This window comes from Drosophila erecta, unplaced genomic scaffold, assembly GCF_003286155.1.
Source record: "Drosophila erecta strain 14021-0224.00,06,07 unplaced genomic scaffold, DereRS2 tig00000021-arrow-pilon, whole genome shotgun sequence".
Taxonomy (NCBI): Eukaryota; Metazoa; Arthropoda; class Insecta; order Diptera; family Drosophilidae; genus Drosophila; species Drosophila erecta.
In genome coordinates this window covers 18,729,682-18,756,993 of record NW_020825198.1, presented here as the reverse complement: position 1 = coordinate 18,756,993, position 27,312 = coordinate 18,729,682, and the positions used below count along the sequence as shown (strand labels likewise).

General features: G+C 42.2%; 7 protein-coding genes and 1 non-coding gene across 8 annotated transcripts; 3 read left to right on the top strand and 5 right to left on the bottom strand.

Moving 5' to 3' along the window:
- Positions 1 to 105: 105 nt before the first annotated feature.
- Positions 106 to 2,400, bottom strand: LOC6544839 (gamma-glutamyl hydrolase A). Its single transcript, XM_001973163.2, has 4 exons — positions 1,687 to 2,400; positions 1,419 to 1,469; positions 1,129 to 1,358; positions 106 to 1,070 (listed from the first exon to the last, which is right to left on the bottom strand). The coding sequence occupies exons 1-4, from the start codon at positions 1,896 to 1,898 to the stop codon at positions 451 to 453; spliced, it is 1,113 nt and encodes a 370-aa protein (XP_001973199.1). The 5' UTR covers positions 1,899 to 2,400; the 3' UTR covers positions 106 to 450.
- Positions 2,401 to 2,466: 66 nt separating this feature from the next.
- LOC26526986 (iron-sulfur cluster co-chaperone protein HscB, mitochondrial) lies at positions 2,467 to 3,540 on the bottom strand. The gene is made up of 3 exons (XM_015158890.2): positions 3,218 to 3,540; positions 3,053 to 3,165; positions 2,467 to 2,992 (listed from the first exon to the last, which is right to left on the bottom strand). The coding sequence occupies exons 1-3, from the start codon at positions 3,437 to 3,439 to the stop codon at positions 2,605 to 2,607; spliced, it is 723 nt and encodes a 240-aa protein (XP_015014376.1). The 5' UTR covers positions 3,440 to 3,540; the 3' UTR covers positions 2,467 to 2,604.
- A 357-nt stretch (positions 3,541 to 3,897) lies between these two features.
- Positions 3,898 to 4,577, bottom strand: LOC6544838 (mediator of RNA polymerase II transcription subunit 10). Its single transcript, XM_001973162.3, has 2 exons — positions 4,313 to 4,577; positions 3,898 to 4,258 (listed from the first exon to the last, which is right to left on the bottom strand). Exons 1-2 carry the CDS (start codon positions 4,432 to 4,434, stop codon positions 3,979 to 3,981), a joined length of 402 nt encoding a protein of 133 aa, XP_001973198.2. The 5' UTR covers positions 4,435 to 4,577; the 3' UTR covers positions 3,898 to 3,978.
- A 130-nt stretch (positions 4,578 to 4,707) lies between these two features.
- LOC6544837 (programmed cell death protein 5) lies at positions 4,708 to 5,566 on the top strand. Its single transcript, XM_001973161.3, has 3 exons — positions 4,708 to 4,791; positions 5,048 to 5,168; positions 5,235 to 5,566. The coding sequence occupies exons 1-3, from the start codon at positions 4,729 to 4,731 to the stop codon at positions 5,456 to 5,458; spliced, it is 408 nt and encodes a 135-aa protein (XP_001973197.1). The 5' UTR covers positions 4,708 to 4,728; the 3' UTR covers positions 5,459 to 5,566.
- On the bottom strand, positions 5,505 to 7,561 carry LOC6544836 (protein disulfide-isomerase TMX3). The gene is made up of 4 exons (XM_001973160.3): positions 7,295 to 7,561; positions 6,993 to 7,231; positions 6,314 to 6,937; positions 5,505 to 6,258 (listed from the first exon to the last, which is right to left on the bottom strand). Exons 1-4 carry the CDS (start codon positions 7,332 to 7,334, stop codon positions 5,869 to 5,871), a joined length of 1,293 nt encoding a protein of 430 aa, XP_001973196.1. The 5' UTR covers positions 7,335 to 7,561; the 3' UTR covers positions 5,505 to 5,868.
- Positions 7,562 to 7,851: 290 nt separating this feature from the next.
- Positions 7,852 to 10,489, top strand: LOC6544835 (U3 small nucleolar RNA-associated protein 4 homolog). The gene is made up of 3 exons (XM_001973159.3): positions 7,852 to 8,094; positions 8,170 to 10,003; positions 10,257 to 10,489. The coding sequence occupies exons 1-3, from the start codon at positions 7,958 to 7,960 to the stop codon at positions 10,374 to 10,376; spliced, it is 2,091 nt and encodes a 696-aa protein (XP_001973195.1). The 5' UTR covers positions 7,852 to 7,957; the 3' UTR covers positions 10,377 to 10,489.
- Positions 10,490 to 14,478: 3,989 nt separating this feature from the next.
- Trnam-cau lies at positions 14,479 to 14,551 on the bottom strand. The gene has a single exon. It is a non-coding gene; the product is annotated as a tRNA-Met (tRNA).
- Positions 14,552 to 22,048: 7,497 nt separating this feature from the next.
- Positions 22,049 to 23,305, top strand: LOC6544832 (histone-lysine N-methyltransferase Suv4-20). Its single transcript, XM_026976381.1, has 2 exons — positions 22,049 to 22,083; positions 22,201 to 23,305. Exons 1-2 carry the CDS (start codon positions 22,049 to 22,051, stop codon positions 23,303 to 23,305), a joined length of 1,140 nt encoding a protein of 379 aa, XP_026832182.1.
- Positions 23,306 to 27,312: the final 4,007 nt, after the last annotated feature.

The window sequence follows — 27,312 nt, the reverse complement described above, 5'->3', positions numbered from 1 at the left end:
CTTTTAGAAAATGTTTAAGTTTTTTTTCACTTTATTATATTTATTTATTTTGAAATTTCTCGTTAGCACTTCCACTAGCTGAGTAACGGGTATCTGATAGTCGGGGAACTCGACTATAGCATTCCATCTTGTTAAATATCGATTTCGTAAGAACACTTAATGCCCGTAATATTTTATTAATTAGCTATTAGCAATTAGGTAAAGTGCTGATTAACTAGTTTTTAATATTAGAGGTGCTATTCGCAATTAGTGATACAAAAAATAAATTGCAAATGGAAACACCCATGGCAACAAGGACAATCTCTTTTTTGATCAGCAATCCCATAGGTAACTTGAAAGATAAAGTTATAAAATCGATCAAGACAAATATATCAGAAAAAATCGGGTGCATCCCAAAGTCCACGCTAAGTTCAAAGTTCTGTCCACAACTTTGCCGAGCAAAGAAGCCAATTAATTAATTGATAAAAGAACCAGAGTTAGAAGTAATCCGCTAAGGAAAGGCGTAGTGGCAGAACCGTCATCGCCTGGTACAATAATGGGAATATAGCCGCCACTACTACCCCCCTCGTTATCACCGCCTTCATCAGGGATATCCGGAATTTCCATTTCATCATTGGTAAATAAATATTGCTGTATGTACGCAGAGCCCAGAATGGAAGTGTACTCCGGCATATAGTTGTAGATTAGCGTCCTGGCCTGCTCCGTGGCATTCGAAAAGCTCTGGCTACTTTTTCTCGCCTCACTCACAAAGAAATCCGCGAAGAATTGCCCACTCAACACAGCAGCTGCGGTATGAGGAATGGTGTTCTTTGTAAACTCGTACAGCGGCTTCTCCGGATGGAATTGTACCCCATAGAAGGGGTATTTTATGTGCTCTACAGTGGAAATGAACTCTATGCCATTCCAGTCATGATTTAGGGACATAACCCGCCAAGTCTCGTTTAGAAGATCCCTCTCGAAGACTTTTTCCGTGTAGCAGAACTGATGCGAGTGATAGGTCACATTCTCCTTGACCATGGTGTCGACCACATCGTCACTGATGGATGCAAAGAGGCGGCTCTTGTAATAGTCTAATAAGAATATGTAGATTCTGCATTTTAAATTTAATTCATATTCATATAACTATACCTTCTTTAAATTCCATCGGCAGGGCCATTCCGGTGCCCTCGCAGTTAATCCGGTGTTCAGTTTCGTTGGCCAGTTTGTAAACCAACAATTCCATGCCAAGACAAGTGCCCCAAACCGGCATAAAGACTCCCTGATCGTTTAGTTCAATGGCCAAGTGGATGAGGTGTTCACCCGCATCGGCATACCCATTGCTCTGATTAAACCAAGTGGCTCCGCCGGGCAACAAGACTCTATCAAAAGAATAATAAATTTAAATATGGAAACTTCCTAGAAAGTATATTTATACTCACCCATTTATCTTGTGCATGAGATCGTCGTAGTAGCTGCGATTGCGACCGATCCTGTCAAACGTATTTGTATGAAAATTGTTTATTAATTGATTTCAGGCAATCTTATCAATACAACGCAATTTCGGTCTCCGAATAAGATTTGCTCTATTATGAATTTATGTTCTATAAATACACGTGTCGGAATACTTAATGCTACCCATTCGGCCTTATCAAGCTCTGCCAGAATTACTGGTTTTGATAACATCTAAGTATCTGTCGGCTCACTTACCAAATCGGCACAACTCGGGCTCCAGCTCCTTCGAGATACTTCACATACGAGGCGGCTATATAGCTGGTCTTGTTGTCAAAGTGCCTCGAGATCAGCCCATCTACGTAAACTTCCTGCGTGAGAACCCCTATGATGGGTGATGAGATGTCTGCCTCTGACGAGGCCAACAGAGTTCCGATGAAAATCACCAAGCTGATCGGGAAGATATTCATTTTTATGGATCTTAAAACGAGTGTTGTATCGTCCAGATTATTTGCAGTTCTTGTAACTCGTAGAGGTGTTAAGCACTTTCTTTTGTTCAGTTAGAGGTATTTCCAAAAAAGTATCTTCGTTCCTAAGTGCCTAGTTATGAGGTATTGATTATTTCACAGGTAATTCCTAACCAACACGCTAAGTTGGCAAGCAAGCTTCTCAAGTTTCTTTAAGTTTTCCGTTTGGGAGAACTATTCCCCAATAAGAAGTCTTGGCAATTCCACAAGTAAGTCCAAACTCACTCGCCAATTAGTTGGAACTGACCGCTGAGGCGTCGATCGATTTGAACTTATATACGGTACGGGAACGCATAAGTTTGCTGTGTATTTCTAGGTTCTTCAGGGGGGTGTACCTCTGGCGACTTGAGTCCAACAGATAGTGCAGCGATTAACTGATTATATTATTTTTCCAAAGTGCTGTGACCGTGGCACATGGTGCTCAATGAGAGGGGGAATAACTTCTGGGGCTTCCATCGAAAGTTGGATAAAAACCTGTTTTATTCGGGCACTATTGGATAATTAACGGTCATAACGATTGGATGGCGATTTTTATTCACATTATAAAACAAGCGAAGTCAGTGTTATTGTTTACTTAACAGTTGATAGATAGCAACTGGTGGACATGTGTGCGTGATCAGAACCGATTGCCGAGTCGATTAATGCCAGTTCAGCTGCCCAGCAAACTTTGTTGCTTCTGTTTAATGCTGTTCTGAATACTCAGGAGGTATTTCATCGCTACGAGGGTTTCTTTGACTCCCGGAAGATCTTTGCTTTCGAAAAGGATGTTTAACTTCTGGGCCATATCCTCTAGTTCCTTGATAAGTTGTACATTTAAATCCTCCAGCGTTTGGGTGTCTTTCGCATCCTCCACCTCCTCGTTCCGCTCCATCATGGCCATCAGAAATTCTTTGTTTAGCGCGCTATTATCCTGCGGCATCGGTTCGCCTTTCAGTTGAAGAAGGTACTGACCACGCTCCATCGGAGTGGAAAGGGTTTTATATGCCCTGTTTATGAGGGAACTCCAGTCCGCTGAGTTGGTTTGCTCCCGGGATGTTCTGTAAACAAAGGTATTTTGTTGTTGCATTACGGATTTACTTACATATGACTATACCTACTTATTACTATATTTATCAGGATGCACAATGGTCTGCAACTGGCGAAAACTTTTTGTCAACTTCTGGGGCTCCAAAGAAAATTGAATAGGGAAGCTGAGTAGTTTGAAGTAATTCTACAGAAACTAAGGGTTAAATAAGCTAAATAATATTTTTTCAAGTACTCACTATTCCTGAATTAACATCCTGCAAGTGTCCACAGTCCGAACATATCATATTTTGCTTTAATTCCGATTTCTTTTGACAATTCCAACAAGCCGTCGAAGATTCAACTGAAAATTGCCGAGCTTTTGGCAACTGAATTTGCTTAAATTGAGCAGCATTTTTGGCAAGTGGTGTATAATTTGTTGCTTTCACAGTACTTTTAAGGCCATTAATTACGCCTCGCATTTTCTACAATAAATTTAACTTAATTTCATTCACAATCGAAACCCTCAATTACACAAGCTGCCTATACAAAGAACAGCTGATAAAAACTTAGGTGGCAACGCCATTTCATTGGGGCTATCGAGCTAAACTATTATATTTAAATATTTCCTAACAGCGTTTGGAAAAGGTCAGTACTTAATCTCTTATTTAAGATGAGAAAGACCTTAAAGATTTTGAATAAGGTCTTAATAAGGTAAAATAAATGAGCAAAGTATTACGCATTTACGAAAATAGTGCAACCCAATTAAAGTAAAATATAAAATCAACTTTCAAACATAAACATAACTTATAAGAAAATAAACTTTTAGAAAATAATACAATTTAATCGTTTAAATGCCTTTAAAAATAATTTTAAATCGGGCAAAGAGCATGAAGGAATACTCGCGTGCACAATCTCAAAGTTAGTCAGACACAGAGAGTTTTATGTACAGAAGTATAAATTTATTCCAACATGTAGCTTATCATCTAAAGTTCATGTGGCATGTTCTTGAAACATGTCCTTACATGGAGTCCTTGCGGTACGCGCGGTAGTTGTTCATCTCGTTTGGAAAGGTTTTGTACAGCTCCAGCAGCAGATTAGTCTTGAACTTCTTCAGGCCCTCGATCTTGCCCTTGACCTCCTCGTTTTTGGCCAGTGCCTTCTCTACGCAATCCTTGGTATACAGCTGGGGATTCTTGTCCTGGTCGATGTAGTCGAAAAACACTTCAAAGGGCACATAGACGTCCTGCACCTGGGAACGTAGCTTGTCGATCTCTTGGAGGCCGGTCACCAAGCTGTTACTAAAGGGGCACACATTTAGACTATTGTTTAACAATATTTTAGCATTTTCTTACATTTTCTGGTTGAGTACGTTCTGACCCTGTGGCTGAAAATCGCTTACGATGATGCGGATTTGCCGAACATTCTCGATGAACATCTCTAACTGGGTCTCTAGATTCTCCAGAGGGGCAGACATTTTCCACGAATTTAAATAGTGCTTGTTTTCTGCTTATTCAGTTTATTTGTTTGTTTTCCTTCGCAGATATTTTCTTTTTTTCCCAACTCTTCTTCTTCTCGGTAACATCGAGTGACCAGGGCTACTGAAACGCAATTTTGAGTTTTCGGACATACCAAAGAGCAAGAAATAGCAAGGTCACACTGTTTGACTGCACACTTTTTTGCTACAAAGAGCGTGATTATTTTTATAGAATCAAAAACTTAATAATTGCTTAAATTACCGCCATAAGTCGACTGAAACTAAGAGCTCAGAATGTCGGATGGAGATTTGGATGCCTTACGCGCCCAGCGCATGTCCCAAATGCAGTCGCAATTCGTAAGTGAAATAGTTCTGCGGCTCCAAACCGGCTAGATTCCTCTAGAGAATTCCAAAAATAGTAATAACTTGGAATGAAGGAAAATTTGAATTTCCAAAATGTTATAAAACTCTCTAGAATATATGAACCATGGTATGTTTTGTTCATACTAATAGGAAACTTTTAATGCCTATGAGTCATCACACTCGACTGGGCCACCTGTTCCTTTAAAGGGATATTCTTCAATGACCTTTCCTTGATTTCTTCTATTTTTAGGGCGGTGGCGGCGGCAATGATGCGGAAAAGCAACAAGCCCAACAGGAACAGATGCGCGCCCAGGAGGAAATGAAGCACTCAATATTATCTCAAGTTCTGGATCAGCAGGCCAGGGCAAGACGTATGTAGATTGAACACATCTACATATTGTACCTCTTCAGCTAATATCACTTAAAATATCCTTTAGTGAACACCCTCAAAGTCAGCAAGCCAGAGAAGGCGCAAATGTTCGAGAACATGGTCATCCGCATGGCCCAGATGGGTCAGGTGCGCGGAAAACTGGACGACGCTCAGTTTGTCAGCATCCTCGAAAGCGTCAATGCCCAGATGCCGCAGAGCAAGTCGTCAGTGAAGTATGATCGGCGTCGGGCGGCCATCGATAGCGATGACGACGAGGATTACGGCTGCTGATCCGTCCGATATTCCGCCCAACTTATAATTTAAGCTATGCCCGCTCTTCACATCCGCTAAATCATGTTTATTACTTTTACTAACTTAAAACGAGAAACAAAACTAAACGCACGAATGCGAATTGATTTCTTTGTGTCAAATAGCGAATCTTAAAGCGGATTGGAAGTTCGCGCCCAGCGGCAATGAGATACATTGACATAGGACTAGATTTGGCTTACATTTAGATATATGCGGTAGAAAAGTGATCTAGAGGATGGGTGGGGTCTTCTACGACTTCTTATACGGCTTTTCATTTCGTAATCTTGTTTGATCCTTGCTTTTCTTGATAATGCTCGGAAATGCACTTTGAGATCATCTTATTTACCTTCTCAATCAAAAGGTTTTACAAGATCCACTTTAAAGTTATCATCTTACTCCTTCTTCTCATGATCTTCATCGGGATCTTCTTCTGTGACCAAGCAATCGCCGCAAAATATAGAGTACATGATCAGCGATAAGAATCCCAGTGGCAGGCCGAAGATAACAGTGGTCAACACGGGATTTCCCAGCCACATATCCCTTAGAGCTCTTCGCACTTCGAATAATGCCCGATTCAAACGTACAAAGTAAGTATCTCCTCCATAGGCAATCGCATTTTCGTTGCGGATGGATTCTAGGAAAAGATGCAGTGCCTGTGGAGTCATTTGCATGGGATCATCTTCGGGTATGAAGTGGTGTTGGGTGCTCGAATTAATCGCTATCAAGTGAGGCGTGGGTAGTTGATCCAAGATAATAGAATGTGCTATTGATGGCTCTCCAATCTGAAATGTAAATATTGATCAACTCCAAATCGATAACTGTATATGTGCCACTTACCCATCCAAATTGGAATTTGTCATGATAGCGCGCCCTGTGTTTTCTTATCACGCCCTCTACCATGTCCCGAAACTCCAGCTCATGCGTGGCTATCTGGTTGAGTTTATCCTCCTGTACCACAGCCAAAACCAAATACTTGTTTGTCTTGAGCAGCTGGTGGATATTGAACCGAGTGACTTTTGGAAAGAGTGTGAACCTCTCCACGTTCACCCACTGAAAAACGGTTTCGTTTACTTCATTGGGGTCCATTTCGTGGGCCAAATGACCATGCGGATAGAAGTGGTGCTGCTCTTCTTTGTAGACGATCACTGCTGGCAGTTTCTCAAAGTCGAAATGCTGGGCAGCAATATCCTCGCTGGTGGCATAGAAAAATCCATGCTCTTGGTAACCTTCAGCTGCAGCATAGTATGTATCCCACACCACACCCTCTTGCTGGCCCACGAAAATGAAAAATATCGTATGGGATCCCTTAAGCATGTCCACACTCTCCGTTCGCGTGACCAGCTGAACTGGAGGACCAGACATCCTCAAGGCATAATCCACCAGCTCATCGCGACCGCGATCTCCGTTGTAGGTGAACTCCATGTTGCCTTTGATGAACATGATGGTGGGATAGCCACGAACCTATAATATTTGGGATGCATAAAAGGGTCTTTGAACAAATATGGTCTATTCACACCTTGAACTCCTTTGCTGCCGCCGGATACTTAGTACAATCCAGGCGACCCACTCGAACGTTGGTGGCATGCAAAGCCTGAGCCACTAGAGCAAAAATGGGCTCTGTCTTCTTGCAGTAGCCGCACCAGGGGGCATAGAACATGACCAACCATTGTCCCTCGTGTCGCACATCGATGAACCGGTCACTGAGCTCCAAAACCTTCGACGATAGCCCCGTCGAACCCAAGGTCAGAAGCAGAGCTGTTCGTTTGGTAAATAATTAAGCGCCAGCTTCGATTTTTCTATTGCTCTTCATTTATTTACCACTTATGAGCCCGAAGGTCCACATAGAATTGGGCGACATCCTTACAGCTGGTTTTATTTGTACTTCTAAGTGTGATTTACTTGCTCTTCTTCTGCTATATCATGCTTTACAGTATTTTACTTCTTCTTTAGTTAATTTAATTAGTTGATTGGTTTATTTTCAGTTCGAATTTATTTTTCTTCGGACCGCAAAAACAAAAGAAAACATTTGCAAAAACCACCCCCTTTTGAGTGACCAGATGTGGTTGGTATCCAAAATACTTCATGAGATTCACTTTAACCCTATGCGTCACCCTTAAACCATATTGTTTTTGGATTTAATATATCAAAATCAAGTTTTTTAATTAGTTGAATTATTTAGTAATGAAAATTCATTCCGTATGAACACTTATTTTATTTTTATGAGTTCGTCCCTTAAAGCGGATAGTAAGTATTTATCAAAGAATTTTAAATTTTGTAAACTGTTTTAGATGTGAATTCTAGAGCGGCCGCCTAAGGGTTAATGTGGTATATTTTCACGGAAATGGCAACTCTCAACCTTTGTTTACTTCGCAAAATAAACCATCTGGCAACTCTTAGGCACACACGTGCATCTCCAGAGGAATTTTGTTTCAGTTTTTGCTCCTTAGTTTTTTCGACTAAATAAGTGTATTATCAAATAAAATGACGAATAATACGAAGAAGGAACCCCTGGAGAGGGGCAAGCATCAGGTGCATAATGTGCGCTTCTACACAATAAAACCGCGTGGAATTGTGAGCTTGGCATATAGTAAATCGAGCAAGTGCCTCGCTCTGAGTCGGTAAATTATTAAAAAATATAACAAGCAAAACCTAACGATTAATGTAGGGATCACTAATAAGTACACAATTTGCAGCGAAACGCCGGTCATAGAGCTGTGGAACCTGGAGCACACTCCGTATTTGGATCGAGTAATCCACCTGCCGCCCGACTCTCCAGTGGAATCTTTAGCTTGGGCGGGAAACCGCCTGTTCTCCGTGGATCTCACGGGTAAACTGAAAGAGTGGGATGTGATTAAGCTGAAACCACGATATGAGCACTCGCCCACTGGTAATGCACTCTGGAGTCTCGACGTGAACCCCGCGGAAACGGATATTGCCGTTGGCTCAGAGGAGGGGCACATTAACATCCTAAGCATTGAGAATGACGAAATCACCTATAAATCCCTTTTCAACAAGCAAAAAGGTCGCGTTCTCTGCATCAAATTTGATAAGACAGGAACAAAATTGGTGACCGGCACCGAGGGATGTGTTCGCATTTGGAACGTCCTCAAGGGAACCACTCTGCACACGATGACCCTCTCCGAAAAGAATGTAATTGTTTGGTCCCTGCAGGTCCTATCCGATAATACGATTATTGCTGGCGATTCAGCGGGATTTGTGACCGTTTGGAATGCAGAAAACGCGACACAGATCGATTCAACACGAGTTCTGGATAAAAACGTATTTGCCCTGGCTGTGAATAAAAAAGAGGATCGATTGGTTTGCAGTGGAATGCAGCCACCGCTCATCCGGATTTTCAGCAAAACCAAGATCAAGCGGGAGGAGTCCACCAGCGAGCGTTGGATTAAGTTTCTACAGCGCGATGCCCACAAACACTATGTAAAATCCCTGTTGGTTATTGACGATCAAATCTATTCTGGAGGCTTGGACGGCATATTGACCATAACCTCCAGTGAACGGATCCAGGCACATCTGTCGCAGCATGCTCCCTTTCTAAAGGGTTCCGTAGCTTCATTGTCAATCAGTAAAAAGCTTTTGCTTTTACGATATCCCAACAGCCTACACTTGTGGCGCTTGGGTTCTGTGGCTCCGCAAAGCGAGGACAAGAAGAAACCCTGGGCACATCCAGTAGGGCATACGGAGGAACTACTTCTGGAGCAGCCACCCCAGAAACTCCTCCAACTAAATGTCAAAGAGCAAAACTTTATACAGTCTGCTACTATTTCACCAGATGCAAACTGGATTTGCTACTCGACCCTAAAGGAACTCCGAATCAGTCGTTTAACAAGTGATCCCCTGCAAGTGGAGCGTCTGGTAGACGATCTTCCCGAGGAACTTCAACCAGCCAGTCATATAATTTTCACAAAGCAGGGAGATCTAGTGCTGCTCAATCCGCAGAACAATCAACTTAGTTGGTTTAACTTAGAGGAGCATCGGGTGACATTGAAATATACCATAGATTTGAGTGACAATTGTAAGAATACGGTTGACCATTTGGTTATCTCTTCGCATGGCGATTACATTGTGGCTGCGAGCTCAGACCACATAATATCGGTTTGGAAACTACATGGAAAGCAATACAAGCACCTGCTGAACCTACCAAGACATCGAGCAGGTACCACCGCCCTCTCAATGCACGAAGATCATCCACGTGTGGTGGTCGCCTACGCCAATGGCCAGCTGGTGGAGTACGATTTGGTCAATCGGATATTCACCTGTGAAACTGATGAGTACCTGATACCGGAGACCAGGCACCATTGCATCAGTGGAATCAGCCTGGATCCACAAAATCCCAATATATTTATTATTCACACCGAGACCAATTTGTATGTGTTGGAGAGGAATCAACATCTGGATCCAAGGGAGCTTGTGAGAAACAGCAAGTCCAAGAAGTTATCAAACGGAAACTGCTCTTCAGTTTCAGCCGGCTCAAAAGGCTTGAGCCTTAAGACGCTGCTGCCACGACAGGTAAGCATATTGGGAGATCTGCATTAGCATAAGACAATCATATCGTAAACCTTTGGTTCCCAAGGCAATCTTATTTAAGATAAACATATCGTTTGTCGTTATTCTATGAAATAAGAATGAGAGGACTAAAAGCTACTATCAGGCTTACAGACTATACATTTTTACGTTTTTCATTCTTCCTAAAACTGCAGTAAATCCCAAACCTCTCTCATTACTGGCAAACACTTTCACACCTCCATTTTTCTCCTTGCAGCACCTGGTGCACGTGTCTCGCCTGAGCTCTAACGAACTTGTCAACGTCAGCATTTCGACAAACAATCTGTTGGCTCCGCTGCCGCCGCCGTACCAGCGGAAGAAGTTCGGTGCCTCGTAAATGGAGCGCCGCAGGATGAAGTTGAGTGGAGTGGAGGATCTCCATCTCCATCTCCACTTTGGCTTACCCAGTAGTTTCCACTTAGTTACCAAATAAAATCAAAAGTAGAAAACAATGGTGGAGTGGATTTTTCGAAGGCTTGTGCGGCTAGCACTCGGCATTCGCACGGAAATTTGTCAAATGTATTGCCAAAAATTTGTCTCCGACGTCTCGTCGACGACTACAATGTCTCATGGTCCCATTCCCGTGATTTCTTTCAGGCGATTCTACGTGGATTGTGCAACATTTCGCTTCGTTTTGTGTCGCCGGCATTTACTGTAATTGTTGTTGCTGTTATTTTTTGGTTTTACACTGTCTAGCCAATGTCTAGACAAGTGCATACCACACAGACAGTCGAAAACACACGCACACAGAGGCGGCGGCGGGCGGCGGGCGACGGGGATTTCGGGGAGTCCTGGGGGGACGTCGATGCACAATTCAACTTTTAGCTCAAAAACTCATTGGCCGGCTGGGCCTGCTCCGCCGCCGCTCCACCATTGTGGCCGAATGGGTGGGCGTTCTGTTTCTGATTCTCGGCAAAAAAGTCCGAGTATCCCGCAGCCATATTCGAATGCCAGGAGAGGCCTGCACTTGGGCTGGGTCATGACCACTTTGGGATCAGAAAGGTGATTAAAACTTTGCAATCGCAGCTCGGAGTGGAGTTTCGCGTCCGACGGATTGCAGTATCGTCGGAATTAAAATGGATGAAAAGTATTAAACAAAACTAATTTAGAAATCGGTTCGCTTATAACTTCATTTTATAAGTCAAGGCTGCAGGACTTTTCTCTAACCGCAATGTATTCTGCGTATACTGAAACGTATATTTCCATTTAATGAAAAATGTGTATAGTCACAGTTAATTAGTTTTTTAAATGTTGTGTTCAAATGTTATTTGAAAGTATTCGAAATTCGGTGTGTCCCTGTAACACGCTTTCCATCTTGTTATGTGCATTGCAATGTGCAATTTTTGGCCATTATTTTTCCCTTTTTGCATACAATTTTTTGACCAGAATGGAAACCCCTTTCCGACTTCCCCTGGTTTCCGTAACTTTTACCGGATCTGACCAAAACCGACGGACCGACCGGCTGGCTGCGTTTGTGGGGGCGTTTTATTTTCGTGGGGCGACAGTTTTCGCATAGCAAACCAAGTGGCGAACAGACATGAATAATGAGTGAATCAAGTGAAGAATTCAAACTAAGCATACAAACTATAAATGCACACATAACGCATACGCAACGTATGCCAATTTGGCTGGAAACCCCAACCACAGTGCTCCGCCCTCGAGCGCTTTTGTCGGCATTAAAACTCACTTAGCCGTTGAAAGGCGCAGGGTAAAACGGAGTTTGGAGCTCGGGGGAAAAGTTATGCAAACTACGCAATGCAAACTAGGGGGAAAAGTCGTACTGCAGTCGAAGGAAGAAGTCGTGAGAGTCTGCCAAAGAAGTCTAGACAGGCAATGGGCGAAACTTTGGCGGTGGCAAAAAAAGTTTTTCCACATGGGGCAAACGAAATGGAAGGTGTGTGGTGGGGGAGGGCAGGACAAGGAACAATGCCTCAAATTGACATTTAATTGGTTTGCAAATTAGCCAACGAACAGAGCCACAAAGCAGCAATCTTCCTATGGGAATTTGCACCTCAAATGCACTTTTCAACGTCGCATGTTCAGGGATGCAAAGTGCTTGAGAAAAGCGTTTCATTTAAAAATCAACTAACGTGTGTATTAAGTACCCAGATAAATGGAACGTTTAATTTCCGAAGACCGTTTTATTAAATGGAACTAGTTGGGACCTACAGTTATAAATACTATTACGTTTTAAGGACTCGTTTTTTAACAATAATTAAATATTCTATTAAAACTACAAAATGCTCCTATTCTTAAATATTTTATACAAATTTAAACACCTCTACTAACTTAAGAAAATTGTATAGCAAATAATTAAAAGTTCATTTTTAACTTGACTGCCTAAGACTCCGATTTTCATAGCATTTTTTAAACTTGTCAGCTAAAATCAATAAGCCAAAACGACATATTTAGCTGGTTTATTTAAACGATCCAACACGTTAGATCCGTTTGTAACCCTGCTAAGTCCGTGAGAATCACCACCGATTCGAGGTGCTAATAAACAAGGACTCTTGCGGGCTAAATTACAGCCGCTAATGAATGAAATGGGATAAAGCTTAATTTGCATTTAATAAAATTAACGCGTGGCAAGTGCAGGGGGTGCTAATTGGGGGGCAGGATGGGGGTAAATGCTCGCATCAGCATAAATCGCATGCGGTTGTCATGGCAGTGGTTTGGGGGCAACCAACTCAAGTCTAGACAGGGATCCATGGGATGCAACAGCCACCGACCAGAGGACAATGTAAGGACAAACGTGTCCTGTCTGTCTGGCACTCGTCGGGGGGTTAAGTCGGAGGGGAGGCGGGTGCTCAAGGGGTAACTGCGCTCATGTCGGAGGCATCGTAACTTTTGGCTCAACACAAAACTTGATTGAATTTTATGCTCGCCAACAACAATGAGGGAAAAGCAATGGAAGAAAGCCAGCACTTAATTGGTCTGAAGGAAAACTCTTTGGGAAGCCGCAACAAAAACACAATATTAATGAAAGTGCAGCTGTGCAGGTGATGACCATCGCTGAAAGGTCAGCTGGGACCTCTGGCGAACTCAAGTGGTGGCGGGTTCATAAAAATCCTTTTTATGGCCGAATCGGGGGTATCAAGCGCTTCCATTTTATTCTTCCCGTCTATTTTTCGTTATGATTTTCATTCATTGGCCTTCAAGTGAGAAGAACTCTTATAAGTTTCAAGAGTCAAGGGAAATAATAATATATTCATTATATTTTCTTAGATATATTTAAATGCAAATGTAAGCTAAATAAAAAGCTAAATAATTTAAATTGTTTTATTAAATATATGTGTTATTTAGATAATATAAACGAACATTCAAGTCGTATATTTTCAATTGAATGCAACATGAAACTATTCGATTTCTTCAAATGCCGGAAGTATATTTTTGTAGTGCATCAGCGAAGACAGGAAAACGTTCATTGAATTTTGTCCTTCGGTGAGCTGCCAAAGGACAAATGCACAATAAAGAGAGATACATTGAACGGGGAGTTCGCAAGGAGCAAATAAAGAGTAGTGGGGAGCTTCGTTGGAGCTCCGTTCGCCCGCACAAACACCAACAATTTGATATGCCTGACGCTTCCTGGCTCGTCTGGAGTAAGTTTTCCAGTTTCATTGCACTCGTCGCCGAGTCGAGGCGAGTCGAGTGCAATGTCATCCTGGCACATCCTGGCGCCCATCCACCACCCACCACCCATCACACATCGCCCATCTGGCGGGGCGCCACTCCTTCTGGAGAATCCAGCCAGGAGTCAACTTGTCAGCCAACTACAATTTACGAGCATTTCACTTCGTTTGCTTCGATTTTCATTGCATACTTTTTGGGGCGGCAAATGAAGAGAGCCGAGTTGAGCTTGCAGCTCCAAAGCGCTTTCCCTCGATTTTCCTTCGAGTCTGAGAGTCCTTGGAAATTGCATTTCATTTCCCGCTGGATTTGGCTTAATTCTTAAAGTGTTCCCCCATGAATTTCAGTTAGCTTCCCTGCTAAATCGAGTGACGCCAACATTTTTCTACGGTCTTCAACCATCTTAGTTAACTTAATTGCTGTTACTGGGCTTGTTGTCGTTGTTGTGGGTTTTGTTTTCAGATTTATGTCATAATCTTCATAACGATGCTAGCCAAGTTTTTGCCCGTTGCCCTCATTGCGGTTTTTATAAATGTGGTATTTCTGCGGTTTACAGATTTAATGAGGGAAAAACATAATAGTTGTCGAAGGAGCAGACTGCGTGCTGCTCTTTAAATAATAATGATGCTGGTTTGGCCGCTAAAAAATGTATATTTAAACATTTTCACATAAAAATGTTAATTGTTTTACCACATATTTCGCACATTTCTTAATGTTTCCTTTAGGGATTTATTAAAAAGGGAGCTTCAGCTTATATAATAAATTAAAATGCGGTCAATTATTTACATGTTTTAGAAGTAAAAAAAAGTACATGCCCCGGGTGAGGCTCGAACTCACGACCTTAAGATTATGAGACTTACGCGCTGCCAACTGCGCCACCGAGGCAATTGATGATCGCTATTCCTAAGTATGCATTATAAGGTGCATGGTTGTGCGAAATAGGATCTAGTTTTAACAGCTACACGTAGGTAAAAGTGCCATGCACCTGAGCTCCAGATTGCGTATCGATTGGACGTTAGGCACAGGGTGTTTTATGCAAAACAGCTGCCTGTTGCAAGCGAACCGCAGCCACCGCAGCTAGAACAACAATTGCAATCATAAAGTGGCAGTCGCCCTGTTGTCGTTGTCGTTCTCGTTGTTGTTGTTGTTGTGTGTAATTTTTGTGTACGCGCTTCGCTTCGCAAGTTGCAACCACAATTTAATTAAGCCAACAGCAACCGAGCAGGAAGGCGGTGGGGCGAGGTGCAGAGGGGGGTGTGGCTGATGGACGCCGGCCTGGTAGATTGGACAACATTAGCATTGGAAACATTGTTGTTGATGTCAGGGCAATGTGTTTACTTTCTAGCTCAGTGCATTGAAAAAAATTTACCATCGCAATATTATTTAATTGAAAATAACCGTTTTCCACAAATTCATTTTTGAAACATAGCACATCGGCTTCCAAAATTACAAGACATTAAGGGTATTTAAGGGTAAGTATTTTTATATGTATATATTCTTATCTTCTATATATTCTTCTAATCTAATTCTAAAATTCGGCATTAAATATAATATGGTGGTAAATATTGTTATTGCCATTAAAGGTTTGTTGCTATTTGTTGGTTTCGTATGGTTTCACAAATACATGTACATACATATGTATATTATTAAACCAATTTTGAAAATTTTTTTTAAATGAATATGAGATGTATATAATTTAAACAATAATTCTTGAATGCTTTACAACCCGCCTTTAAACTCTTGTTAAGCGGTCGCCGTAATTTTTCTAGGTGTTTGCCTTGTCCAGAAGTGACCAACTCCAGGCCAGGCTATCACTTTAATAGACACGTTCTCATGTGGCCACCACTTCCTCCAATTCCCACTCCTGCCCACCACTGGCTTCCCCCCTTTTATGGAAAGCCACTCGGCGGCGCCTCCTCGAGTGACCGCAAACGGAAAATGTGGAAAATGACTTGTCGTTGCCTGCCTTTCGTTGTTGCGGCTTGTTCAGGCTGCCAGCAGTTTCCCCCCTTTCCTAACTATTATTTACCCATTACCATCTCTTTTTTCTGTGGCTTTCAAGCTGGTTGTTGTAATAATTTGATTAAATTGAACGCTTTAAGTGATTTGCATTTTAAATTTCAATCAATATGACGTGACTTCCAGTCGTGGCTGCAACTGCGGGACAGGATGCAACTATCGCCAAAGCGAGACAGAGAGGAGGAGATAGGGTTAGAAAGAGATGCAGCCAGAGGGGGAGAAAGAGAGAGCGCTAGGAAGGAGGTAGAGGAAGTCTCTGTCTGGTCAACTGGCGCCAGGATAGCGCTCTAATGATGTACAACCATCAACCAGGTTCGTGCATCTCTTCTTCGATCTTTTTTATTTTCCAACTTTCAAGCTCTTCCTACGGATTTTTCTATGGAAAACCACTAACTCTTGGGAAAAAAATCCATGCAAAGTTGCGACCAATGTCAGGGTCAGTTTCAAAAAGGTAAAACTGCATAGCTTGGGACACTGTTAAGCTGGAAGTCACTGCTGCAACAAAGGCTAAGTTGTGAAAATAAATAAAAAATAATAATACAAAAATAAAATGCAAGCAAGAAAATATTTTATGAATGGTTACTAGAGGGAAAACTAAGAAAAGTACAAATAAATTAGCTTTATTTTTAATTTCATATTAATTTGAATTAACTCGCCTAACTCTCTTTTATTTTGTTAGCACCATACCATCAAATTAACTACGGGAAAGTAAAAACCAGAATCCATGTTATCAATGAAGGGAACTGAATGCTAATTGCATTACGTATACGTACCGATGCACTTCTGGAAAAATGCATGAAAAATACTCGTACAATTTGGATAAAAGTCTATTCATCACTTGATTTGTCCCCTTTCTTCTAGCACTTATCGAGCAATAATAATTACCAGACCAGTGCAATGAACACCCCCTCCCCAAATATCGCTGGGCTGAACAATAACAACACCATCAAATTACTGGCATGCAACCAGAGATCCTTGGCAGTTGAGATATTCTGCTCCTTTAGTTTTAGTTTCGCTGATTGCGTTTTCCACGTTAACGTGGATGTGGATATTGTTGGTGCTGCGCTGTTGCATAAAGTGCATTTGTTTATTGTAATTATGTATTATTGTGGTTAGGAGGCTGGTGGTACATACATAGCTGGTTCTGCCGATGCACTAGGAAAAATATATAAAAAATTGAAAATTGGATTGTTTGCTTGACATAAAATTAATGTATTACAAAAGAATTAGATATGTGATATCATAATGTTTTGTGTGGTGATTCCGAATAGGTGCTTCGGTTACCTTTCTCGGAGTTAACTTACCCGTTTTTTTGAGTGTTCCTTCCTCGGCATCAGCAAGTTTGCTTAGTTTACGCTCTTGGTTTACTTTTTTGTGTGGCCCGGCATTGTTCTTAGCCAGCCAACGTCGCCGTCTGGCAGTTTCCTGTGCTGCATCTTGCAGTGGCAACTTCCTGATTTTCCCCGACCACGCCCCCTTTGCCAGCACCGCCCGCTGTGCATTATATTTGCCGAAATGCAAAGTCTAAGGACTTTCGTCTGAGTGGATTTTTTTGCCTGGCAGCTCCTTCCACGGTTCCATCACCATCATCACCATCATCATCATCATCGTCACCAGAAGCAGCAGTAGAAGCAGGAATGGCAGTTTCCTCTTCCCCCTTTTTTGTTTTCTAATTCATGCAATTTTCACATAGCAAAATTTCTTTTTTTGGGCCAGGCGTTACTTTTGTGCGGTGCTGCAAGTGGAAGATTTTCAGCGGTTGCAGGCTCATTGTTCTTTTCGTGGGGAGCTGGGCATAGACAGCCAGGGGGCGAGAGGATCGGCTGGGGCTGGGGGCGAATGAGTCAGATGGATCTGAAAATAGCCCAAGAATCCCCACACATGGACTCCCATTCGGCGGTCCTATCCTCGAGAATAGAGAATTATGCATCACTCCCCTCCCTTCGCATCTCTTGTGCTATTTTTGTTGCCGGCTTTTGTTTTTTCGAAGATATTCCTGGTTATAGTAATGATTCGATTCAGCATCGATCACGAAAATCCAAACTAACTAATATAATCTAAATCTGAAACAAATAAATTCCCTAATACAAAGAAGTTTTGAAGACTGTCAAGGATATAAGCGAAAATGTCAGTTCTGCTGCATGAAAGAACTGATTTTATAACGCTATGAACGTTTTAAGGCTCTACCACTCAATATTTTAAGTAAGAGTGAAATTTTTAATTTAAATACATACTTTGTTCAAAATGTGTAATATTATTATGTATTTAAAGAAGAATATAAGCAAATTATTTGGATTATTTGGACATTGTGTTTGGGTATTCAAGCTTTTAAGAGTATTCGTATTTGGGTATTCAAGTATTTACTTACACACAGGGCATTTTAAATTCGGTCTTATGACATTAGGAACGTTGTTTTGGTTGTCGCCCTGTTGGCCACCTCTGCTCCCCAGCCTCCTCCACTTATTTGTGCAACAATTCTGCAACATTCTTATTCTCCACTTGAATAAAAATGATGTTGCTTGTGTCTGCGCCGTTCATGCCACTCTACCCCACCGTTAGAGGGTATTTTTGGACCAGGTTGTTGTTCTTGTCGCCGATTCGCGTCTCTCCCGATGATAGCGAAATAATGAGCAGGGCCAGACATTTGGACAGACGGGCAGACAGACGGAGACGGCGGCAGGGAGTCAGTTTGCGATCCTCGGAGAGAAAAACAATGCACTGAGCCAATAAATGTGACTGCCAAAAATGGTATTTTAATTCGACTGAATGTGTCTCTGGGATAATGACTTTAAACTAGATTTGCTTAGCCCTTTCCCAATAATTGCTACATTTGTTTCAGCTGTTCTCGAAAATGTAGTTCCTTAAAAGCATTATTTCAGGTGTAGCCCTTAGAGCGCGAGGATTGTAGAGTGGAGACTTAAAAGTGGAGAGGAAAATCGTGGGGAGCAGTGGCAGCACTTTTCACGCTTGATTTTCCTGCGCCCGTTGTTGCAAGAACAGATGAAGAAAATGCTTTTCAATTTATTTTTAAGTACAAAAATAATTTTGCTACTTTCTAGTTTTTTGTTTTCCATTCGCTTTTTCCTCCGCCGTGCCCGCGAACAACAACACAGTGAGCGGTAAAAATAAAAGGCACGCCTGTCGCCGCGTCGGAGTCTCAGTCCGCCCAGCCCCCTTCTATATTCCCGGCCGATGCAGGGACATATATCGTCTATATAGACGCCGGGGCCCGAGTGTGCGAAATGTGTGAAATATTGGAGACAAACGGGCAGTTTTTATGCTAGCTGCGAAAAAAATCGCATTTAGTTCAGTGCGGCGCAGGTTGGCGGCTAGATCGGATCGGTGAAAGCTATATGGCCATATGGTATGGTATCGGGAGCTACGTGGATAAGCGTGCTATCTCAACAGTGTAATCGAAACTCACAGGAAAACAAGCAAGGGATTTCCATTTTTTTTCACTTTTTTTGAGACATTCAAGTACGAAAAACCGACCAATCTATATCAATACACCGCCAGTAATTGGTAAAGAGATGCAGTGCGCGAGAAAGAGAGAAAGTGCAGTGTGAAAGTGAAAGGGAGAGAGCAATCGCAAATACTTGTTTGTCATGTGCGAAATTCCTCGATTAGTGTGCTCGATATTTTCGACGTGACACGGGCTCGAAAGTCGTGCGTGATATAGTCACCTCGTGCCGGGATCGGGGGATTTCGAGGGGCGTTTCCTTCACTTCGGCGCTGGGAACTGGGAAAAACTTTCCTGGGCGGAAATTCTTCGGGCTTACGTTTGCTCAATGTCACATCGAGCGTTCGACCTTCTGGTATGTATCTTATCTGGCAAATGCCAATGCTCGCTTTTTGCTGTTTTTGTTTTTATATCGATAACAGCCGGCTTTTCTCGATTACTCGCGAATTCTTGGGTTTTCCCCCATAACCCCCCAGTTGCGAACTGCTCGATATGTCGAAAATTGAAAATAAAAGCCTTCGATTTTGTTTGCCGGCACCGAAATAAACTCGAGAATGTGGCGTTTTGTTTAAAAATAAACTGGAATGTGTTTGAATTAGATGAAAATGCTTATGCTCAGAAGTTTTTCTTGTTGTTTCGGCTTATTGATATGTTTATTTATGTATATTGCTTTGTCGTTTACATATTTTTGTTTGGTAATTCCCCTTTTTAATGGAGTTTATAAGCAGAATTTGAAATCACATGCAATAATTCAAAGACGACATCTGAAGGTCACAGTATTGAAATCATACATTTAATCGCAAGGCTTAGAAACAAAAAAATATTTTCCTCTTTATGAAATGAGTAGAAATTTACATTTAATTTATTGGCGTATTGCAAGTGACCACAACTTTGAAAAGATTTATTTTCACGATGGAGACACTTTATTTTTACTGCCACATTCCAGCGACTGAGTTTACTTTGTATGGTAATTTCTTTTCATAAAGTTCCGCACTCATACCTTTCATTCCCATCACATTCAGTGCAGCTGGTGCCACAAAAAAAGGTCCAAATAAACTCGGTCTCAAAATGATCTTGACTCACGCGAGACTTTTGTTTGGGATCTGCAGTTGGAAGGCAGAAAGCACTTGTCAGCACTTTATGGCCACATTTCTGGGCCCGTTTTTGTTTTGCATTCTGCATTTCGGATTTGGTCCTCTTTACTTCGCTGTTTTTTATTAATTATGACTCCGAGTCGGAGATCGTGTTTTTATGGCAAACATAAATTGCGTCTTAAGGTCGGGACCCAAGCGAAGTGAGGGGCGCAAAATGAAGAGGCAATCAAATAAATTGCTGCGGCTCAAGAGGGCTCCAAAAAGGGGAAACAGTAGCGATCCCCGTCCCGCCGTCTCTGTCCGTCCGCCTGTCCCTCCGTCTGGGTAACAAAAACAGATCAAACACAAACACTACAGCAAAGGTTGTTGGTTGTTAATGATTATGGTCGTGGTCGTGATCATGAGGAGGATATAGCAGGATGATGACGATCGCCTCCGACACTTGAAAGGAATTTCAATAAGGCAAATAAAAATAAGCGAACAACAGACGAACAACAGAATCAGACACAGATGATGAGGATGATGCTGAGGCTGAAGTTGTTGATGTTGATGTTGATGAGGATGATTCGTCTCCTCAATGCTATCCATCTTAATGCTTCGGTTGTTTTGTGGCATCAATCTGTCTCTGGCGCACTGGGGTGCAACTTTGTTGTTGCACTATCAAAAACATATAAAAAGGTATAGTAATCGTAGAGGTTTGCTTATTGACTCATCAAATAAAACTTTTGCGCAATAGATACCACAAAATCAGTTACATTTTCACTTTACCACCTTATATTTTTGTTATTGTTACATAATTTGTATAATAAGGACGTCAAGTTTTTAATTATTCCTAGGGAAAGAAATTATTGTTGTTAGAGTTCTTATCTGGAACTTTTGTTCCTGATTTACTATACATTTGTCTGACCCATGTTTGCTTTAATAAGTTGAGGAAAACGAAAAGGATTTCCACCCTCCCATTTTTGGAGTTCCTGTTGATCTGCTTTATATATAGAAGTCGCCGACGACGGCGACGTTGAAGATGATGATGATAATAAAAACGAAGTCGCAAAGAAGTGCAACATAAATTTCTGCAAAATATTACGCATACGCAACGTGGAACAACAACAATGCCGCAGCATCTGAACATACATACATATATTATTGTTGTTCGTGCTGCAGTTCTTGGGGTTATTTATGCCCACAGGGCGATGCTCAGACACTGTCTCCTCTTCTTTTTGCCCCCCTTTCACCGATTCGCCCCGCCCATGAGTCACTATGTATTTTCGTCGGGGGCTCGGGAGGAATCATTGTGGGACGGTGGATACTTTGCAACAGACTCTGGGACAGACCGGCACAAAACAAAAGCAAATGCAGCTAGTAAAGGCGACAACAAGGAAAAAATAACAAAACACAAGAGCCAAGTGGGCGACCACACAGCATAAGTGCACTGCAAGAAAAGCGTTTCACTTTTAGTCCTTAAAAAGTGCAAATATTCATAGATGAGGAAATTCTATGCTAAATGCAATGTACCTCAGTTCATAAATGGTGCATATGTACATAGATAATGTTTACTTGAAGCTGAAAGCCTCATTATCTTTATCTTAAAATGGTTTAGAGAATATTTTATATAAACCCCATGAAATCCAATAAATAGTCATGTGATTTACCTTACCAGTAATTGTAATTTAGTTTCAGAACAGTTATTCTTTACTTTATCTATTTAATATATCAAAATTGTATAATTGTATATCCTTTTAAAAACAATTGTTTCTTCTCTTGCAGCTATAATCACAGCACATTGATCGGGTACTTGCACCGCAATTGACCATGCGATTTGGGGCATTTCCGGACGAAAGCACGGCGTAAACAATCCGATCGCCGGCGGCGGACGACGCTGTGGCCCCCACGCATGCAGCCAGTGGCGCCGCGGGGGCCCGCTGCACATTGTGGTGGTGCACAGTGGTTCTGGTTGCGATCAGCCTGACGACGCTCCTCCGGCCGGGGTCAGTTTCAGCCTCAGCCCTCGCGGTGCCAATGCCGGGATCGGGGATACCCCGTTCCAGTCACACCTTGCAGCAGGGTAACCAGGGATCCGCCACCCCGCCATGGTGGTCGGTCATCGAGATACTTGGTCGAACTAAGCCCGGTGAGCGGCCGAGTAGAATCGGTGGCAAGTGTCTGAGATGCCAGAGCAGCGATTCGATCATCAGTTCAATATCGAATGCAACTGGAAGCGGCGGCGAAAGTGAGAGTTCAGTGGCAAGTGCGCAGGCGCAGAGCGCTGTATATAGTGGTAGTGCAATTTTGTGCAGTGTAAATAGTGCAAATAATACGCGTAAGTTAAATTTAATTCTGAGCAAGTCGCAGCAAAAGCGAGGGGAGCCTTTCGCTGTTGGCACAAATTTGCAAAATAAATTACCAGCATCGAGTGCGGATTGCCACTTAAGTCCAAGTGCCGAGACAAATATTCGTACCACAACCACAGCCGATCCTCCGCGATCCCCGTCCTGTCCGCCGTGTCCATATAGTCATCTTCATCTTCATCTTCATCGTCATTGGCATCGGCATCGCCAGCGTCCTCGTCATAGCCAGCACCATCATCGTCATTATCGTCATCGTGGTTGTCGTTGTCGTTGTCGTTGTCGCGACGCGTCGCAGTCTGCATCCGCATCGCCCGCGTCTATGGTCTTGCCATATCAAATTAATCAGCGTGCTACATTGTTGCAGCAATCTGCAACAGCAACAGCAACAACAGCAGCAACAACATCAACTACATTGCCACATGTGCCCGGGGCAGCAGCAACAACAAACGTATCTCTGCGTACCGTGCCTCGTATTTTTAAACGCAAACGTGATACGGTCCAAACAGCGACCACTGCATCACCTTTGACCCCGCAGCAACATCCAACAGCCGCAGCAGCAACATCAGCCACATCCACAACAACCACGCGCAGATCGCGACTCGAGTTCATACTGTACACGGAAGTCTACCAAGTCGAGGAGGATTTGGTTTCGCCCAGCGATTTGAATCCGCAATCGAACGTGGGCAGCGACGAACCCTTCTGGGAGAACTACGGTAAGTGATTAATAAACAACATAAATAAAGTTTGCTAAATCATTTCGATTTGGAAAGATATTTTGGGTTGGGAGTACTTTCAATATACAATGTATTTCATCCTGAAGCCTTACTCAGGTGGATTTGAGAAATTATTAAACAGTCTATTCAATAGTTTATGGCTCGTAGAGTGTCCTACTATGTTTTATATTATATACATATATCGACCTCTATTATTTCATATTTTTTTCATTATTTTTAATAAAGCTCATCATAAAAACACACACAAACTTACCTCATTCTACGGCATTAAATAGTACTTCGTAGTTCGTTTACCTGTCAAAAACAACATCTGAACACGACAAATGTTCAAAAATAAGCGAAGCATAGCAATGCAAAAAAAAATACTCCACTTGCACGTCACATTTGTTAAAAAATATGAGGGAAAGAATAAACAAAAGGACCGAGAATAAGCAACCAATCGCAGCAACAATTGCCTGAAATGTTCCAGTACCAGACATCGTATCTGAACAATTTTATGCCTTATGCGATATGGCATTTGTCGTCAGAAAAAAATTGGGTGGAGAATGGGGATTGCGGATTGGGGATTGGGGATCGGGGGGTGGGGATATATGGATATGATGTGGGATTTTTAACACAGCTGGCTGGTTAACATAATTTTCGTGGGCATCTCTTGTTTGTTGTTCTTGTTCTGCAATTCAAGGGAATATACGGCGAAAAACGACGCTAAAAACAACAGACAGGCAGGGGGAGTGGAACGGGGAGAGAGTGAAAGAGACAGTTGCAGATTATGGAGAAGAAGAAGTAAGAATGCAGCTGTCGAGGGATATTTGCTATCTAGTAATTATGATAATGACAGCTCGCACTACTAATGAACATATAAGCAATAGGTAAGGCCAAGTTAGGTAATATACATACGATTTTAAAGATGTATGGTTTTAAGCCTGTTATTGGTATAGATTTATTATGAACCAAAAAGTATTATAAAGTATAAAGTATTATAAAATACTTTAAAGTGCCAAATTCCTAATTTAATTAGTATATTTTGATCTCCATCTTTCCAAAATATACAAATATTCATGAATGGAATTTACAGTGTAAATGCTGCTCCTATAAGAATTCTAAAAATGGCTTACAGTTTTATAATTTTTACCCCTTGATTTTATTCGATCCACTCATAAAAAAGAATAAAACAAAAAGTGGGCAGAAAAAGGAAGGCGACAGAAATCAACTTTTTCCAACGAATAAATTTCGAGTTTTCGATAGTCTCGGTCTGCCACAGACCGTGGTCGTGCTCTCCGTCGACGTTGTTGTTTTTGTTTTTGTTGTCGTTGTACTCGTCCAGACGGCAAGATCTGGCCAACGGGGGGCGGTAAGGGGGCGTGACATGGCGTGAAGAGGGGTGGGGTGGCGGCGAGCGGTTGTTACCGAGGGAACTGGGGCCATTCGTGGGCTCCAACAGCGTCAGACTGTCTGGTATGCCACTTTGCCAGTGCAGCCAGCTCTCTCCCTCTCCGTCTCACTCGCTCCCTCTCTGCCCGTCTCTCTCTGCGGACGTCTCGCCGTCTCTGTCTGTTTTGCGGTTGCTGCCTTTGCCACATGTGGCGTTGTCGAAAGATAGTTGTAGTTATGTGTACACTCAACAATATTATTTCTTTTTGTATTTTTATATGAAAAAATCGGTCTTTACAAAGTGCATTTACATATAAAATATCGCGTGGGAAAAGTCTTAAAATTATTTTACATCTGTGTGGCTATGTGCACAATTTGTTAAAACATTCTTATTAGAACTGCATACTTTTTGGAGCAGTAAAAGCAGTACGATTTTTTTTTTAAACAAACGGACTGAATTTAAACAAGTAATGATGGTATTTCGTTAAAACAAACCTCTTACTCTTTTATAGTTTTACTTAAGATCGAATTCTCTTAAGACATTACATAAAATCTACAAATAATTTACATATTTCCATTCCCACATTAGTGAACTTCCAACTATCTGAAGATTTGCCAGATAAGCGAACTATTAAAGAACTATTAATTTCAATGCTAAATGATGCACATTTTTTCGCTTGGTGTAGCCTATAGTTTTGGTGTCAGCTGTCTACCGTCTACCTCTTGCGCCTCTGTGTAGGCGTCATCATCATTATCATCGCCAGCGGTCGTAATGACCATCGGTTTCATCATGGCGCTTGGTTTGGCCAATGCATAAAATTATACAGAGACATGACATGGTTTTGAATAATTAAACACTACGACGACATCGACATCAAGTCGGACTAAATGGCTGCCAGTCCAAAAACCAGATGAAGGGGGAAAGCCCCCAGACAGGCAGGAATGCAATGTCCTCGACTAACTGCCGAATCACTGGCCGGGAATCTCTCCATTTCCACTTCCATTTCCACGCTCCAGTCTCGACTCGAGTTAAACTAATTAAGCTGGTTAATTCACTAAAACGAATTACAGTTGCCAGTGCGCAAAGTAGGTTGTCATAAAAGGAGGAAAACGTCTCGCTTGCTGCGAGTCGGGGATTTCCACAAAGAAATTATTCAAATGTATGTCATAAATTGATTGGTATTAGGATTGATTTTCGACGATCATCCTGACGGGTTTTGGAGCTAAAAGCTTTTATTATTACCTAACTAACTGCCCCCAACCATCATAATTTTATAATATAATTTTCATTCTTGATTATTCAAATCGGTTAGGGATGAGTTTTCGAATTGGCAGTGGGCCGGCCAGTTGGCTCACATTTTAAAGCAGCTTTAACTCAGCAGCTATCCCAAAGTAATCTCAGCTCCAGACATGTGGCATATTTTAGAAACTCGAGAGAAAATGACTGCGGAACGGAGCTGACAAGAAACAAAAGGCCAGCATAAAGAATGGAAAGATGGCTCAAACGACAACGTTGACAGACAATATTGACAGCCGAGAATGGTTCGCGCAGTTTGGCAATGTTTGCCCAATATCTCGGATGTGGATGTGGATGTGGATGTGGCGACCCATTGTTGTTGCTGCTGCCGCTGCTGCACTGTTGCAACTGTGCAATTGAGGTTGCCAGTTGCTGCTGGCTGGTTGAAAGTCGGCTCGTTTCAGTTGTTTGAGCTGTCAAAGAGGTCTGCCCGTCTGTTGTCTGTTGTCTGCCGGCGTTTCCTGTTCTTTCCCTTTTGCCGTCTGCAGTCAGCAGTCAGCAGTCAGCAGTCTAGACACAAGTCAAAGTCGAACTCAGCTGAAGACCCAAACGAAATACAACACAAAAAAAAAGCACGAAAAAAAGGCGGCTCAAAACAAGGCGAACCCCAAAGCTCAGGTGCATTCCCACAGAAAGGCAGCAGGCATCGGGCATCAGCGACCTGGAAAGCCCCGCGTGTGAGAAACCGAAGAGGAACAGAACGAGCTGGCAACCAGAACCAGAAGAGGAACCCGGCACCGGAGACCAGGTCCAAGTCGAGGCTATGGCCAGGGCTATAGCCATGTACCCATATAGCTATAGGTGAGCGCAGACCCAGACTCAGACATCGCAATCGACATTCACATCAACGACAACGGCGATGTTGTCTGTTTGTCGTCTGGAAAGTTATGGGACAAAGTTGTCGCTGTCACTGGCTATTGCCATGCTCTGCCGAAGGGTATATTCACTATAAGCTCAAGGCATTATCCACATGAAGCCAGAGAATTTTTGTCGACAATAAGGAGATTAGCAATAGTTGTTCCTTAGTTTACTCTTCAAATCGATGAATGTGCCGATATACTTCTGATGCATATTTGTTTAAATTTTTTCCATTATTTTCTATCTTTTCCTTATTTCTTGTTATTTTAATTTAATAAAGTTCGAGCAATAGGTACAGAAGCAACCGTTTCATGCTTTGCGTGGGCTGCAATGCAGAAACTGCTGAAAATCCAGTTGAAAAATAGATCTTGTAGGGTATGTGCTATGTCGAGCAGTTCCGCATTCAGTCCTAGTTACTTCGGCCGTTCTTGGTTGCTATCTGTCGCTCAGTCGCGCTGTCTGCTGACT